The 17,075-nt window shown below is 39.7% G+C and overlaps 2 protein-coding genes across 3 annotated transcripts; both read right to left on the minus strand.

Moving 5' to 3' along the window:
* Positions 1 to 6,110: 6,110 nt before the first annotated feature.
* On the minus strand, positions 6,111 to 8,293 carry LOC126410190 (uncharacterized). Its single transcript, XM_050078532.1, has 2 exons — positions 7,797 to 8,293; positions 6,111 to 6,646 (listed from the first exon to the last, which is right to left on the minus strand). The coding sequence occupies exons 1-2, from the start codon at positions 8,034 to 8,036 to the stop codon at positions 6,380 to 6,382; spliced, it is 507 nt and encodes a 168-aa protein (XP_049934489.1). The 5' UTR covers positions 8,037 to 8,293; the 3' UTR covers positions 6,111 to 6,379.
* Positions 8,294 to 8,656: 363 nt separating this feature from the next.
* Positions 8,657 to 15,777, minus strand: LOC116256863 (probable LRR receptor-like serine/threonine-protein kinase At1g51810). 2 transcript variants are annotated; one of them, XM_031633390.2, is made up of 8 exons: positions 15,576 to 15,777; positions 14,180 to 14,449; positions 12,376 to 12,486; positions 10,772 to 11,190; positions 10,426 to 10,552; positions 10,129 to 10,188; positions 9,851 to 10,046; positions 8,657 to 9,258 (listed from the first exon to the last, which is right to left on the minus strand). In XM_031633390.2, the coding sequence occupies exons 1-8, from the start codon at positions 15,733 to 15,735 to the stop codon at positions 8,853 to 8,855; spliced, it is 1,749 nt and encodes a 582-aa protein (XP_031489250.1). In that variant the 5' UTR covers positions 15,736 to 15,777; the 3' UTR covers positions 8,657 to 8,852. The 2 variants fall into 2 exon arrangements, with proteins under 2 accessions (XP_031489250.1, XP_049934488.1); XM_050078531.1 differs by having other exon boundaries at positions 14,180 to 14,470.
* Positions 15,778 to 17,075: the final 1,298 nt, after the last annotated feature.

The raw sequence follows: 17,075 nt of genomic DNA on the forward strand, positions 1-17,075 counted from the left end.
CAGTAACATACGTTTTTCGGAAAAGCCCCTAAGATTATCCCGATATCTACCATCAACCACAGTGAGTGAAGAGAGCAGCAGGCATCAATTAAGGGAAGAGGTTGATCCGCTTCATATGATTCACCATCGCCAAGTTGCCATTGTAATAATAAGGAGCTTCATGAGGTTGCGATCGTTGTGTGATCGATGCTGGCTGTGGAAACAAGCTGGCTTTGTGTGATCGATGCTGACTTGCGAAATTAATCTCCCTGTCTACAGGGCCAGCGTAATTGAAAGGACAGTGCAGCTGCCGGACCGAATGTCAGTGGTAATGTGATAAGAATAGCAGCTACCGCCGACCTGTCCTCTTTCACTTGACTTCGCTGCTTGATCGATACGTGATCCAGCTGATCATCAGCTGCTTGTAAAAGCTTGAGTTCTTCTTCACTTACAAGCCCAGCTAGCTTCCCCGTCCGGCGCTAGAACAAAAACCTCGTCTAGATCGCCTGGTCAGCCCAGAGCTTGTCACTAAGAATGTACAATGAGCGAGTTCGGCCAGCTTGAGCTTTGCTTGAGTCACATATTGCTTGACTCGAGTTACATGTTGACGAGCTTGACTTATTTAAGCTCGTGTCACTTGGTTCTCTTTTTTTTCATTAAATGAAAATAAAAACAACAAAAAAAGGTATTAGAATCTGGCAAAGATTACCAACATATCCAGGATGATTAACAAACAACAAAAACATGAGCAAATGGAGCTCGTGTAACTCGAATTCGACTGCTTTATAACTCGAGTATTAACTTAAACTCATATCAGGCTCGATAAGCTACCATGAGTGAATTTGAATCGAGATCGAGATGACTCAAAATTGGTTGTACGTTCCTACTTATAAAATATCACTGACTGATCAGGGCAGCTAGCACCACTGCCAGACTCGTTTCAGCTCTTTGTCACCATCGCCAAGTTGCCATCGGATTTAGGTTGAGTTTGGCCCTACCTGGATTCAACCTACAACACCCATCCCCTTTAGTTGCACTTTAGCCCACCCTTGCAAAAAATTCTGGCTTCGCCCCTGGTCACCATGAATGATTTTGCTTTTGGATTGACAAGTTAACCAGATCAGAATGTCGGTAAGACAATGTTAATATTCGACATGCAATATTAAGTCAAACTGCTTTTAAACGGTTGAAACAAATTCATGTCAAATCAAGCAATACAAAGAAATGCAGACCAAACACCATTGGTTTGATAATGAAGCAATAGAAGAAATGTAGGCCAAGCATTTGCCTTAATTTGTCAGCCGGAGAAGTCATGAAGGCACTTTCCACGTTATGACATTAACATGTTCCATCTTAACTATTAAAGTATTCATGCCCCTACATAACTACAATAGTTGGCCGATGCCATTAATGAATTGATGTGGAATATTAAAGCAGATGCATCTTATCCCCACTTCCACTCGAAGAACCAGTCAAGCTTAACCTTTACAAGGATTGGATTCGCTGTCAAGCGATACAAGAAATGTAGGCCAAGCATTTGCCTTAAGTTGTCGGCAGGAGAAGCCATGAAGGCACTTTCCATGTCTGCCATGTTCACACGTTTTAACAGAGCGGCATTTCGGTAATTTTGTAAGATGAAAAATCTCCAAGTTCCATTTTGCCCTAATAATATGGAAATAGTCTATTACCAGGGTTATTTTCAGGCCCATAACACATGGTCCCTTGTTAAGGGTAATAACATATGACCCGACCCGCTTCAAGAAGTGTAGCATTCGAAGCTCTATACTAAGCACCAAGGCAGCCTTAAACTCAAAGGCAAGAGAAAAGGGAGACATCAAATTAAATGTACACCTAAGCACCGACGCAGCCTTAGACTCGGACTCGGAGGTAAAATTAAATTATTTGAACGGATCAATTTGGTTCACCACCTGTTTGACCATTGTGCATTACAAACATTATTACCCAATCTGCACATTGATTTGTTCCCATATATGTACGCATGCGTACATGCATGCGAGTGTGTGTGTGTGCATGCACACGCATTTGTGAGAGAGAGAGACGTGTTTGCTTGTAAAATTTGACCTTTCCACGTACCTATTTTTCAACATTTGACTTGTCTTCATTTAATTTGTGCAGGTTTTTCAAAAAACTGGGCCACAACCTGTCGATATGAGACTTGAGTATTCACTAGGTAATCAAGCTAAGGGCTATGATTTACCATTCTATTGTCCAAGTATCTAAATGTCATCATAATCATAATGTAAGAACAAAACAAGCATGTTCTAAATTTTGGAAGTAATGTTTAGTGGAAATCTAATTTGTCCTTCAAAACTTTGGACTCATAATAAATGACATTATAGTATTCTCATTGTCATTATAGGTCATGAAATGATTTTTTCTAATCTACATGATGCATGCATCTGAAATATTTAATGATTAGGATGGAGCTATGTTTAAAGTTGAGAATAGGATCCAGATTTTAAAGCTTGTACTTGAGGATTTTAATTGTTGATTGGCCAGGGTTTGGTCTATTTTTAATTTATGGTTTTTTTAACTTATTCATGACTTTAGGTTTAGACCTTCAGTTTAGAACTTGAGCCATGGTTGTATGGGGGGTAGTTTTAGGCGTTCAAAGTGTCATTATTTCTAATTGATGATTAAAATTCGAATTTCAATCTAATTAAGGGTCTAACCCAGAGCTTTTATTTTTTAAAAAAAAGTATGTTTTAATGACATATGGATTATGAATTTTTTATCATCTTTTCTGAACCTTATGAAACAATGCTTTAAGGGTTGCAGCACATCAATTTAATTTTCTTGAGTTTAGGGTTTTGATTTTCATTTTAAGAGTTGGGTCACTGTACTATAAGGGTAGTTTAAGGCTTCCAAAGTATCATTTTAGTTGATGATTTAAATTTCAATCTAACCAAGGGTTTAACTTAACTCTTTAGTTTCAAATATGTTTTAGCCACGTATGAATTTTTTATCATCCCTTTTTAATATTATGAAACTATATTTTAAGGTTTGCAAGACGTTAATCGGTAATCACCTCAAATTTTTCAAAAATTTACATTTATTTTTTTGAATATATTATGATGAATTTGCAATAAATTTCAACGATTTTTTACCTCAAACACTTCCATTTCACTTGATTTTGATTGTTTCCTCTAATTTGATCATCAACTTTATTTGAGACTCATTTGGAATTAATCTTGGACATAGAACCCAAGCCAAACCCTAAGCTAAACCTATTTTATAACTCATATTCAAATTCAGATCTTTATCTAAATCCTAGCTTTAAATCTAAAAATGATTGTTAGATCCAAATCTGGATCCAAATGCCAGCTTTAGATCCCAAACTGATGCCTAGATCCAAATTCCTATATTTAGATTTAAAACAGATCCCTAGATCAGGATCTAGACTCAAATTACAACTCTGGATTTAAAATTGAGCCGAAGATTTATCATCCAAAGCCAAAACTCATTTCAGATCCAAAACCGGTCCAACTCCAAATTTGAGTCCAAATTTCTAATTTATCACCCAAAATGGAGCCTTGAATCCAAACCGAGGTCCAAAATAGAATTCCAGATCCGGGATTAGATCAAAATCGCAGTTTTGGACCCATTTGATCCAAATTTGATGCTTGGAACCAACTTAGATATGATCCAGATCTAAGATCCAAAATCTTGTCCTGTATCCTTATTCAGTTCCAAAATTTTAATCCAGATCCAAATTAAGATCCAATTCTATGTTTATATCTCAATCCAGATACAAATCTAAGATACAGATCCAAATATGAACTTCACATTTAAGTTTAATATCCAAATCTACGATACAGATCCAAATCTGAACTTCACATCTAAGTTTAATATCCAAATCCAAATATATTATTCCAGATTCATTCAAAGCTTTCATCTAGATCCAACTCAAGATTTGATCCCTAGATCCATTTTCAGATCCAAATCCATATTTGAGATCCACATTTATTGCATGCACTCATTTTCAGCTTAGAAATTTTAAATTGGAACTATATTAACTTTTGAATCGGGTTTCTGATCCAAATTCTAGTTCCCGACCTTTCACAAGCTCAAGAATCAATGCATTATGGTCATTTTCTGAAGTACCTTTAGTTTCCTATTCAAAATTTTCCAAAATACCCTGAATTAGTTCAAAATATCTTTGAATTTTCAAATGCCGTTAATTTTCTCAAATTTTCATTCATTTTCGAGGAAGACCCTCGCTTTTGTCAAAGATACCCAAAATAAGCTTTTCTCTCCCCCATCTCACTGCTGACTGGCAGGCTAGTCGTACTTGGTGCGGCCAGCCCATGCACTGGCCAGCCAGGTTGGCACGGCCAGGCTAGGCTGTGCCTGGCGGAACCAACAGTGGCAGCGGCGGCCAAACCTGGCCAGTTATGGCCCTAGTGAGCCGGCAGCCATGGCTGTTATGGACAAACTGCTTTTGGTTAGGCCCGGTTAGTTCTACCTTGCCAGGTCTGGCCTGTTCAAGCTAGGCATGTGGCTGACTTACAGTTTGCCAGGCGGCCTCCAATCACCCTTATTTCCCTCCTCTAAGACAACATCCCTCACGCCCTTGAGCTCTCTTTCCTCTCATCTCTTCCTTCAGTCTCTTGCTCTCTTCCTTTCATTCCCTCAAACCCTTCATCTTTTTATTTTGTTTCTCTTCGTATTCAATATCAAGCTTCCATTTCCAATCAGAGGAAACCTTGGAGGAGCTCGTGAAGAGTTTATCTCCATTGAAGCTGCCACCAAAGAGCCTCGTCTTGCCCATAAGAGCCAAAAAACATCTCCCCCAAACGGCGGATCGGGTGATGCCTTTGGCCCGCTGTGCGTAAGTACAAACACTGCCCCGTTGGTGCCCACCATATGGAATTTGCAAACAAAACCAAAATAAGAGAAAATATCAAATTGCACACCTTTGTTAAGCACATTGTAGAGAAAAGGGATATTGCAACAAATGACAGAGAAACAGCAAAAAAATCTGTAGCAAAAGCAAGACAAATTGGAATCAAGATAATTGTCATGACAAGAACCGGATATCTGGAAAAATATAATAATGTAATACCATTCAAAATCAATCAGATGAAACACTGAATTTCCATTCTTGAATAACATAATAACGCAATACCATCAACTTATCAGGCAGACCAGACCACTCACACGTGTTTTGCTTTATCATTTGGTAGAATCATATTTCCATACAAAGTTTCGATGTAAAAGCCTCACTAACATTTTGATGACGTCTTTGTACTTTCCTTTCTACATTTTTCCATTCTAAAATGCTTTTTTTATTTATTCTTAAACATAAAAGTGCAAATAGACACGAGAAACTTAGAAATAGCAAAAAATGCATATACTTTACTAAAAATGTGGTGCACAAAGCAAGACGATAGTCATGCAAACGGTTTGTGTGTGTCTGCGCATGGAAGCTCTCATGTAGATAGCCTGCATAAATAAAAAAAAATTCACCCGATTTTTAGATTTCCAAACAACCACGTTGAGACTTAGGACCATTCCACTTGGCAGGATGCCCTGGACCATCATTTGTTTTTCTTTTTTAGAAGCAGGAAAGGAGAATATCTTCTGGTCAGAGCTTGAGGCCTGTTTTGCAGAAACCAGATCATTTGAAATACTTGGTTTTGCAGTTTCACTCTTACGCGTTTAGTTTCTTTTCTATATGCTGTCCCAGAGAAATATTGGACATTTGGCAGCGCAGCAGTAGTAATGGCAGGTTCTTCTGGTTGAGTTATGAATTTTTCATCTTGGGGGGTTCTGCAAGAAATTATTTTGCATATCCTTCGCTGCCACATGAAAATTTAACTATCTCAGATGAACTGGCGCTGTTATGTGATTCAGTTCATTATTTATGCTGATCTGATTCATCGGAAACCTTCCTCGTCAAAGACTAATAATAATAACTTTTAATATCAGAGCTGAATATCCTTGCTTCTGAACCATGGGCAATTGAGCCTATGTTTTCCCCATCTGATGAAAATATTGCCATCGTATTTTCCATTCTTTTTGAAGGATTTAGAAACACAATTGGGAAAAGGTGATATGCTGATTCGGTTAGTCGACTCTCCTGGTTGTGCACAATATTCTCTGTCGAGAAGAAATCTACCTGAACTATGTTCTAGAACATTCTCCCTTCCAGTCGAGGACAAGGATCTCATGAAATGTGCTTTCCGCAGCCCTTCAGATTCACAGTTCATATGAAATTTAGGTGACAGATAGTGCATGGGCGGCGCCATCTGGAACATTCTCCCTTCCAGTCGAGGACAAGGATGATCTCACGAAATGCGATTTCAACCAAATCTTCTTCTGATTCCCCTTGTGCCAGTCGTTCGCTGCTCCGGGCTCCCATTCACATTTTTCAGGCTCATAACGTAGAATGCATCTTATCTTTCACACCCATTATGATCGAATTTTGAAATGAAAAATGAGAAGCACCATCATATCTGAAAACTAAAACAACATTTCCATTTAAAGAGTTCTGTTCTACAAATTCCCGCCGGCCATTGTCGAAAGAGAATCTGCCACCTGCTTTCTTCAACTGAACATTCCAAACGGTGCAGCTAGGACCCCCTAAGAAGACAGTTTTATGTTGCTCTCCAACCGTACGTTGTACAAAATTTTGTGGGATTTCCTATCGGACATTATAAACGTTACTTAAAGGAAACCATGTAGCAAGAAAGATGCACCATAGATTGTTCAGTTGACAGGTGACTACAACTTAAAAATAATCACTATGTTAATCATTTCAAGAGAAAGCAAAAACTGGTAAAACTGAAAAGGTCATAATTTTACATGCTTTGCAAGAAAACAGGCAAATTGGTAGAAGGCTGAACATAGTGACTTAGTTGAGAAGTCGCCTACAAGAACCTTGAGAAAGTAAAAATCTTCAGGTGAGTCCATGTCTCCAAGAAAAGTGGTCTTTCTATTTCTTACACACACCAGACATCATCTTCACGTTCACGAAAAACTTGTTTTAAGAAACTTTTTAAGCAAAGCCAAGAAAGTTACTACAAGATATGATGCTCTACAAAACAAATTCTGCTGCGGGACATTTTTCACACCATCAAAATTCGCCTTCCTGCAATTTTCACATGCTTGACAACGAAATCCAGTAAACTTTTATAAAAATGATAAGCTAAAAACCATTCCCAAACATTGTATCAAACAGTTACAGGCATGGTTGAATGTCCATCATCTAGCAGAAGGAACCAACAAATTATGAGGCCATATAACCATCTCAAACGGACCCATTTCTCATTAAGCTCAGACAGCATATATACCTCAATCAAGAGCAACCAATGAAGCTCTCAAAGGAAAAGATACAAAAGTCTGAAAAATGCTTACAATCAACTATGGCTCAAAAATTTAACATAACCATTCCCTCAAAGTACACAAACATGCATAGAGAACTCCATCACCTTCACCACAGCCCTTCTCCACAAAAGTATACGCAGGGGTGGACCATCGACAACGATGAAATGACGACAAACAATGGACATCAATAAACTCAACATGCATAGCATCTTTAATATCACTCCATTGACAACCCTAAAAACAGAAAAATAAGACAATATATCCCCCTGATTCTATAGACCTATCACCGTCACATGAATAACCGACAGACGAGAGAAAAAAACCCTAGAAGTTTTATTTCATCTGGAAATTAGCCACTACCACGGCACAGATTTAAGCATGGAGATATTGATTCGGATCAAACACAATTACCTGTGTGTGTGTGTGTGATTGAGTGAGAGAGAAAGAGAGAGAGAGAGAGTTATAACCTGATGACTTGGAGGACAGTCATTGGACGACAAGGCTGATGATAAAGAGATGAGTCTCTTTGCCTGCAGCCGGGGACGGGAGAAGAGAGAGACTGTCCGCCCAGCGAGAGATGGACGATCACAGAGATTTTGAATGCAGGGAAGCAGCCACTGGTCGGACCTGATCTTCACGATCGACGTTGGGATTCGGAGCACATGGAAGCAGAGAAAAGAGGGGGATTTTGAGCGCAGGAAAGCCATCGTTACTCTCCTCGATCTCCAGGAGAAATAAAAAATGGAGCCCTAAGTTCGAGCCCTCCTTCTTCGCCTTCTCCCTCGCGGGAAGATAAAAGGCGCGAAACGCCTTTATTGAAATAATGAAGTGTTCCAGGTGCCGGAAATGAAGTGTCGTCCAAGCCCATTTTTTCTCTTGAAGAACAAATTTTACATTAACTAGTTTTTGTAAAATAGGTAAAAGTTTGTTCAAGGATTGACCTGCAAACATTGTGAATCCAAGTAAAAATTATATTCTTAACTGTACAGGCAGCAATTAATACAAGTTTAATAGTCAACAATCAGATTTTCTCTGCTTATTTGCATGTGCAAAGCCCCTGATTCTCACTTTCAGCTGCTAAGAGAATTTTAATCTTCCTCTTTTTTGGCCGATATGCATCGCCGGACTTACATGGACCTCGGTAGGAGAGGTTTGGGATCCCTTACCTAGTTAAATTAGCCAATGCCACCTCTGTTCCACCTATCTCATCCCCAATAAGACGTTTTAGTTCCTCAAGCTGCCATGAATCTCAGTCATTCAATGGGAACGCCAAAGCCATTTGAATCGTCAAACACAAGTCTACTCGAATCCCAAATTGTTATTAACTAAAAAAACTGCATCCACATTGCTTTTATGAAAAAACAAGGAACATACAGGCTTGTTTGAAGAGAATAGTTGTTATAACCAGGATCGACATAAATGAGACGCCCTTTTTCAATGAGGAAGAAGGCTCTGCAGTTTGAAATATGATGAAACTAAGAGGAAGAGTGGGGAACCGATGGCAGTAGAGGAAGATGCGTGAACTATCTCGCCACCGGATTATGTGGGATTTCATCAAAAGAAGATCGGCTGGTCATCGTTTCAGATAAGAAAGCCATGTCCACCCAAGAAGTTTCCATCCTTAAGGCTGCCTTCAGCGTCCTGACGATCTCGGCTATATCTGGTCTTTCAGTTGGTTGTTGTGTGGCAGTCTTTGCAAGCGCTGCTACTTCCCATACAGACTGGACATTACACTGGCCCTTCAACAATGGATCAAGTAGACTCTCTATATTCCCTCTCATGAGCATAGGCACGACCCAGTTCGAGAGATGGCACTTTTGATTTGTTTCAGTGATCATTATGGCAGGCTTCCCTGTTATGAGCTCAAAAAGAACTACCCCAAAACTATACACATCACTCTTTTTAGTGAGAGTCTGTGTATAGAGATACCTGCCCATAAGCAAAAGTTGGTTCAAAGACCAACTTCATCCGGTCAATGATATGTTTGTGAAGTGACATTTTCATGGAGAAATATAACAAAAACAATTACTTTAAATGTGCACAGACAAAAGGATCAGAACCACAAATTCCCTTAAGAATTTGAAAAAGATAATGTGCATACATATTCCTTCCATCGCGTGAACCATGCTCATAGCAGTTCAGCTTTTGATTCTTTTTCTGACATACATAGACGACATCTATGCCCAAAAACGTCTATAAGAATCAACTGTTAAAAATGTTTTTGTGATTTGTGGATCAAATTTTGTTAGCTGAACAAGTTGAGAGCAATTGAACTTGAAGTTAAAATCAAATTATTAATGCTGCATAAAGAAGTTGTTTTGATGATTTGCCAATAAGATAGAGGAAAGTAAACACTGGAAGCATGATGTTTTCTGATACGGAGTCCAATGAAAGAGTAGAAACAGGAAAATTAAGCTTAAAAGTGGACAGAAAGTTAAGTGGATGGAGTTTTGTAATGCACCACTTTGAACATTATACTCATGAGAAAATGGAGAAAAAGCAATGGAGGTAAATGACATACTCAGGATCAATGTATCCCAATGTGCCAACAACTTTGGTTTGATAAGCTGAATACTCTGTTCCATCTACTGCTCCCGCCTTGGACAGCCCAAAATCTGCTAACTTGGCTTGCAGATTTTCATCCAAGAGAATGTTTGCGGGCTTGATATCTCTGTGAATGACTGCTGGTTTGCATCCTGTATGCAGATATTCTAACCCTGCAGTTCAGCAGTGGTTTACCTTATTAAGGGATAGTAACAGCAATCAAGGTAGGAAAAGGCTGGAGGAGCGCATACCGACCTGTCGCAGCGTCTATTGCTATCTGCAGTCGTTTTCTCCACGTCAACTCACTGGCCCTGGCTGCTTTGTACAAAGCCACAACAATCACTTAAGAAGTTGGTTATATAGCTCCATTCAAATGTTAAGGATAAGATTGACGATAATTTTCCAAAACATGCTCACGCATTAAGCCACATTAACCTCACTGTGTTGCAGCAATTGAGTACCTTTCAAGTTTCAAGGAAAGAGTAGAAAAGGAAAATTGAACTGACATTTAGCCAGACCACTTACTGCCTTCTGACTGCTTAGAGTTCATACCTTTTAATATCTCAGATAGACTTCCACCGGCCATGTACTCGGACACAAGTATTATTTCATCTCGTTCTTCGCATAAGCCAACTAATGGAACCAAGTTCTTGTGATGGATTCTCATCAAAATCTTGATCTGCAACAGGCCAGGGGGAGGGCAATAACGGAACATGTAAATTATGAACTTATCAGTTCTTGGCAACTAAAACTCCCCTTTTCCGGCATGAAAAGAGTTCCATTCTTTTATTTTATGGTGCAAATCTAATGGTGCAAAGTAATTAACATACATGTATGTGCTGTGATTGTAGAAAGCAAGTAAAGAATTTTATATGCACACAAAGATGCAGGTAAGTACCTCAGCAAGGAATGTGCCAAATTGTGAGCCTGGCTCTTTCAATTTCTTGACAGCAACCTTAAGACCACCTTCTGGTAGCTGGCCGCAATAGACGGTGGAAGACCCTCCTTCCCCAATGATCTGATCGAAGTTTCCAGTAATGCTCAGGATCTCGTTGTAGGTAAAATGACGTGCACCCGCAGCCACCAGCGCCGTTCTGTCGGCGGTTCTAGTGCTTGACACTTCGCTAGCTAAATGGCATCCTGATTCTTTAGCTCCTTTAGCTGCAAAAGTTGTTTTCTCCGTGGTGGTTCCGTTGCCTGCTTTTGTCGGCGCTTCTAGAGCTCCCATCAAGTAAGCCACTGCCTTTCCTTTAACAGGGAGGAAGGCATGATTGTCCTTTGGGCTTTGCATTGTTGTTTCTTGGGTGTTTTGTCCACCTTCATCAAAGGTGGAAGGAGAGAGTATGAGAGGGTGAATCCAATTGGTACTTGCTAATTCGATGCACATTTTTATGATGCCATTTTTCAGTTTTTAGTTATATTTCAAAATAAGATCTGTTTGATGAAGAAACTGTGTCCTTACTTACAATTCGATGCACATTTTTATGACGCCATTTTTCAGTTTTTGTTATATTTCAAAATACGACCTGTTTGATGAAGAAACTGTGTCCTTACTTACAAACAAGATCTTGATTGGAATCAAACACAGAAGCCTGCGCTGCATGTTTAACCCTCTAAATGAGCGGCACTTCAATTTAATTTGGTGAAGTTATGGAATTACTGTTTTAGTTTTGTTTTAAGTAAGAGGTTAACAATTCACTATACTGGAAAGAGACCCAAAAGCCCCTCCATTCCCTCGGTTATGGGCTGCAAGGAGACCTTGATGAGGTACAATACTTGTTAACTAGAGTGTGGTGAAGCCACCATTTACACTTTATACAAATTGCACCCACAAGAATCATAACACACCTTTTCTACACGCATGTAACAACCTGCTCGACCCGACCAGTTTTTTGCTACTTTAGTTTTGTTATGTTTACTGTTTTAAGTTTAAAAAAAAAAAAAGGATTACATCGATTACTTTTGAAGCTTATGTTTGGCCGCTTGTTGTTGCGCTCAAAATAAACTAAAGATAAAAGTGCAGCTCATTTTAGTTAGTAAAGATGGTTTTTCCAATGATTGAAGATGAGATTTTGTAGAGGCGAATATTAAAAATATCAAGTCTTAAAGACCCTAGATCAATTGGACGTGGTGATTTTTTTCATATTTTTCTTATAATTTGGTATTGGCGGCTGCTTACTGACCTTCAATCGAAAAAAATAAGGCTTGGGCTGTGTTTGATTGCCTAAGAAGATTTTTTAAGATGGCTTAATCTTGATATTGTTTTCCAAGAGCTACAGAGTTCTCAAATACATAACTGTAAAATCAAGAAGAGGCATACTTGTCTGCGCAATCAAACACAGCCTTAACGAAAGAAAGAAAAAAGAAAAACATACACACGAAAGTATAATGCTAGAGGGGAATACATGGCCGTCCAGAGCAGATTTATATGGCTCCTTTAACCATAGAGGCCCCTGATTAGGAATCTAGTTGAACTTAGTAAGTAGCAGCTTAATTAAGTACCTGGTTGCTCAACATCTCCTTTTGCTGGCTTCTTCTTGTACTTCCACGCGACGGCAGCTCCGATTAATGCAACCACTGCGATGACGCCCACGACGGACCCGACTATGACGCCTTCCGATTCAAATGGCACCAGAAAAGTTTGTGAGACATATACATAGTGATATTATGCTGATGGTGGGAAAGAAGGATTTATTTTTTCTCTTCTTCTGTTAAGGTGTTCTTAAAATCAGGTCATCATCTTCTTATTTTCTGTTATCCTGCTACTGATCGACACAAGCTAACAGCCTTTAAGTTATTTTGATGGATATAAAGAGATTAAAAATTGAAAGTGAGATGGCAAAAACAATGAAGGCTAAATCGGTATAGCTGGGATGACTACTTGGAAGCTGTTCAAGGTGGTCTCTATCTGCACATCTTTTACGTTGAGGAAGGAGCTGGAATGGCGAGCAAAAACAACCCACTTTCTCACAAGAACTAACTTGTACCAATGGAAAATAAAATAAAATTTTTTTAAAAAAATTTCAGCCCATCAAACTTGGGATGAAATAACTTGCCGTTGGGTTGATTTACGGGTTGTTTGATGTATTGGAAATATGAAATTAGGAATAAGTTTCGATATACTTATTTAAGGAATTAAAATGAAAACAAAATCCAAATTTTCAAAACTCCTTTGTGTTTGCTGGACTTGGTTTATATTTTAGGAAATAAATTCTCAGTTTGATAGAAACAAAAGATAAAAAAAAGAGAATCATTGGATTAAACACTGGTTTGAAAACCCAACGTTACTTTTTTTGTTTTGAAATTCTTTTTTACCCTTTCGGGTGGGATGAAATTTATGAAAATCAACCCAACGGTAAGCTTTTTCATCCAAGTTTGATAGTAAGAAAAATTTTTAAAAATTAAAATTTTATTTTCAGTGCTACAAAAAAAAATATTCTGCCCATCAAACGGACCCTTATGAAAACTTCTTTTCAGAAATTTGGTCCCGTCCCAACAGATGAAAACAAATTTTTGAGAGGAAAAAGATTATCCGTGGGGCATAAGCGCCCATCGCAGTTGCCCTCATCCCATCTTCAACCTCATAGATAGTGCGTTTCAGCCACCGACGATTTGAAGCAACAGAGGAATATTATCATTGCATCTCAGCCACCCACAATTGGAAGCAAGTATTCAGAACAAAGTCAGTGCCACGGGTTAGAGAAACAGAGAGAGAGAGAACGAGAGAGAAAGATAATTAAAAATCCCAGCCAATTATTGCAATGGCCGGCCGCTGGTTTTTCCGGTGATAAAGAGAAATTAAACCTAAAAAAAAAAAAAAAAAAAACATATCAACGAGCAGCCATTTGGTCGGTCGCCGGTGGTTGGTGACAGACATTTCTTTGGTCATCGGTCCTCAGCTGTCAATCGCCAGTCTCCAACCACAGCTGGTAGAACGCCGGACACGGTGAAGAAGAAAGAACAATGGAGTTATGAAGTGAAGATGAAAAACCGATGAAAGAAAACATCGATCTCTTTTTTATAAAAAATAATTTCACTTCAGCCCCAGTCCTTTTTCTTTTTCTTCAACATTATTTCGGCATTCATTACCAAAATTTGTTAGATGGCCCATGACTTCATCAAAAATTCTAAACTACTCGCCATTTCCAAAAATCGAGTTTTATCCTTTATTTGTCTGACAAACATGGAACTTGTTTTCAGCGATGCAATTTCAGATCTATCAAACACAAAAATATGCATTTTATTTCCATTCCACCATTTTCAAAATTTTGTTAAGGAAAACATATTCCTGGCCATCAAACGTTACCTGAATGAGAAGGTGGTGGAGGAGGCGGAGCATGTAGTAGTGGCGGGGGAGGAGGCAGATCATGTACAGGTGGTGGCGGGGGAGGAGACGAATGTGCCTCGCTAGGAGGCGGATTATATACAGGCGGCGGGCGAGGAAACGGTACATTTGGCGCCGAAGCTGGCCCTTCCAACTGTCGTCTATTTTGAGGTTGAATTGGGAATGCCTGTGGAGCAGGCGGAGAAAATACCGCTTGGAGGTAAAGTTGAGCAGGTGGTATTGCAATTGAACCTGTCAATAATGACAAACCGGCTGTTTGCATATCAAGAATGGTTTAGCAACTAAGGCTCAAATGAACCAGTGGCAAAGAACCAAATGACCAAAATACTGAACACACTTCGTTTGGATTGTGGCAGCTACGACGAAGCCAAGACAATCGATGTGGTTTAGTGGCCAAGACAATCGATGTGGTTTAGTGGCCAAGCCAGAAAAAGTCCACCCCTAGACGTCTTTTTCCCCGTCTTTACGTTACCTATCGAAAATTAGGTACAAAAATAGGAATGTACAATGCATAGTGAGTAACTCTAAGCTCGACTTGACTTTAATTCACCTCCCTAATTTTGACTTGACTTGAGCTCAACTCATTTGTTAAAAGCTAGACGTGGGCGACTTTGGTATTTTTCTTCGGTCCTTTTATGCATGTTACTATTTGACAAATAATTATGAAAACGTCTAATTAATGCCGGAGCAAAGGAACCAAAGAAATTTACTTTAGACGGGAAATTATTTTCTTTCATAGAAATTTAAAAAAGCCCAATAATTTTTTTTTTAACTTACAACATTAAATTTATATAACAGTTTTGAACCTGGAGCTATTTTAGATTTGGAGTTCACTTTAAAAAACCATTATTTTGAAAATCTGTCATTGTGAATTGCCAATAATTCACATATATACTATATATATAAAGAAAGAGAAAGAGTAATTGGCAAAAAGTGTTTTAAACAAAAGGTGAACCTCCTATAAACACTAATTTTGATGTTATAATAGTTGTTTATTTTTTAGTTACTAAAAAATCTATTAAATAAGAAATAAATAACTTAATATACGTTTCTTACCAAATCACTCTATAAGGTTAGATTGCAGAAAAGCATTCTAAGAATTAACTTTAATGTGCCCAGGTATATGTAACCCCACATCATCACCCCCCAGCCCTGCCCTGCACCCACTCACTCAACGGCTAGCCAAACACTCAAAAGGAGGTGGGGTGGGGTGGGGTGAGGACAGGGCCGTGTCGCAAAATTTTGCAGATTAATTTAGAAGCCCCAGCCATGATTCAAGATGTCCAATTCTCTAAAGCAGAAAGCCAGAAAATTAACTACAGGCACGTTAAATTTCAGCTCTGGGGATGGAACTCACCATATTGGCCATCAACCACAGGGGTGAAGAGAGCCGCAGCGATCAAGAACGAGAAGAGGTTTCGCTTGAAATGTATCACCATTGCCCAGTTGCCTTCGCTCCTTCTTCCTTCATAGACCCTTACTATCTTGGCGTGATCAGGAGAGAAAAGAAAAGCCATGATACGTTAGATGAGAAAAATGGCGCCGCTCTGTTCATATGCTTCACGCTGAAGCGAAGTGAGCAGTGGGGTCTTCTTCCTAAGGGGACCTTTTTAAGTGTCCCTGCCCGCACGGAGACGGCCAACATAATTACGGAATCAAAAGGTGATGGCCCACGCCATTACTTCGAATTGTCCCCTTCAACGTATTGACTTTGCTTCAACGTATTGACTTGGTTGCTTCAACGTAATGCTCCAGGTTCAGCAGCTACTTGCAAATAAGCCTGGGCACCGGGCCGGGCCGCCGCCGGGTACCCGGTACCCGGCCCGGCCTGGTAATAAACGGGTCGGGCCCGGGCTTCAAATTTTGTTAATCGGGGGCCCGAGAAGCCCGACATATGTTAGGGATTTAGGGTTCCGCGGGTTTCAAAATTTTCAATGTTCATTCATTGCCTCTCATGCTCCCTCACAGACTCTTCTTTGTTCCTCTGTTCAACAATTCAACTCATCGCCCTCTTTCTCTGCTCAACATCCATGGCTCCGCAGGCCACCTGGACTGCCTGGCAACCCAAACCCTTTCTTCCATATCCTCATCGTCATCTTTTGAAGCCCTAACATGAACACGGGGCACCAAAAAATGAGTCGAAAACATGCTTTTACATTACTGCGTAGCTGCCCTGCCTTTGCCCTGCCTTTTGGGAACGAAGCTGAACGTTGTGAGAAACCTCTGGTCCTCCATATGGTCACCAACTTGTGTTGTTTCTTTTCAAGGTCTCATCTGTTTCTGTTTCTATTGCTTTGTTAGTTGGGCAGTTTGGAAGGATGTCTGCTTCTACAAGTGCCGAACAGAACTGTCTAGATTGGGCAGCGAGAGACGCATCAGGTTCTTTTCACCCTTCCATTTCAGCCACACTCTACTGATCGGCTCAATGCCTTTGACGATTCTGAAGGCTTAATGATGTTGAACCTTCACTATGTGAAGTGAACTGAAACATTTGATGTGTTGGACTCGGGCAGCGTTAACTTCCAATAGGGCCGGGCTGGGCCGGGCCTCGGGCTTGATCTCAAGCCCGATGCCCGATTAATTATAGGCCCGGTCCGGCCCGATTATTAACGGGCCGGGTATCGGGCTGAGCCGATAAACTATTCGGGCTTAATAACAGAGTTTTTTATCGGGCCGGGCTGGCCCGGCCCGATGCCCAGCCCACTTGCAAACTCTTGTCTTGTTCTTCAAAAAAAAAAAAAAAAAAGCTTTTTGTAAATACAAAAAAAAGAAGATAAAAAAAAATGAAAAGGACCATTTTTTTCAATAATTTCAAAAATGCCTCTTGTCTGCATTTGTACGTTGCGTGCCCCGAACG

Source organism: Nymphaea colorata, chromosome 6 (genome assembly GCF_008831285.2).
Source record: "Nymphaea colorata isolate Beijing-Zhang1983 chromosome 6, ASM883128v2, whole genome shotgun sequence".
Taxonomy (NCBI): domain Eukaryota; kingdom Viridiplantae; phylum Streptophyta; class Magnoliopsida; order Nymphaeales; family Nymphaeaceae; genus Nymphaea; species Nymphaea colorata.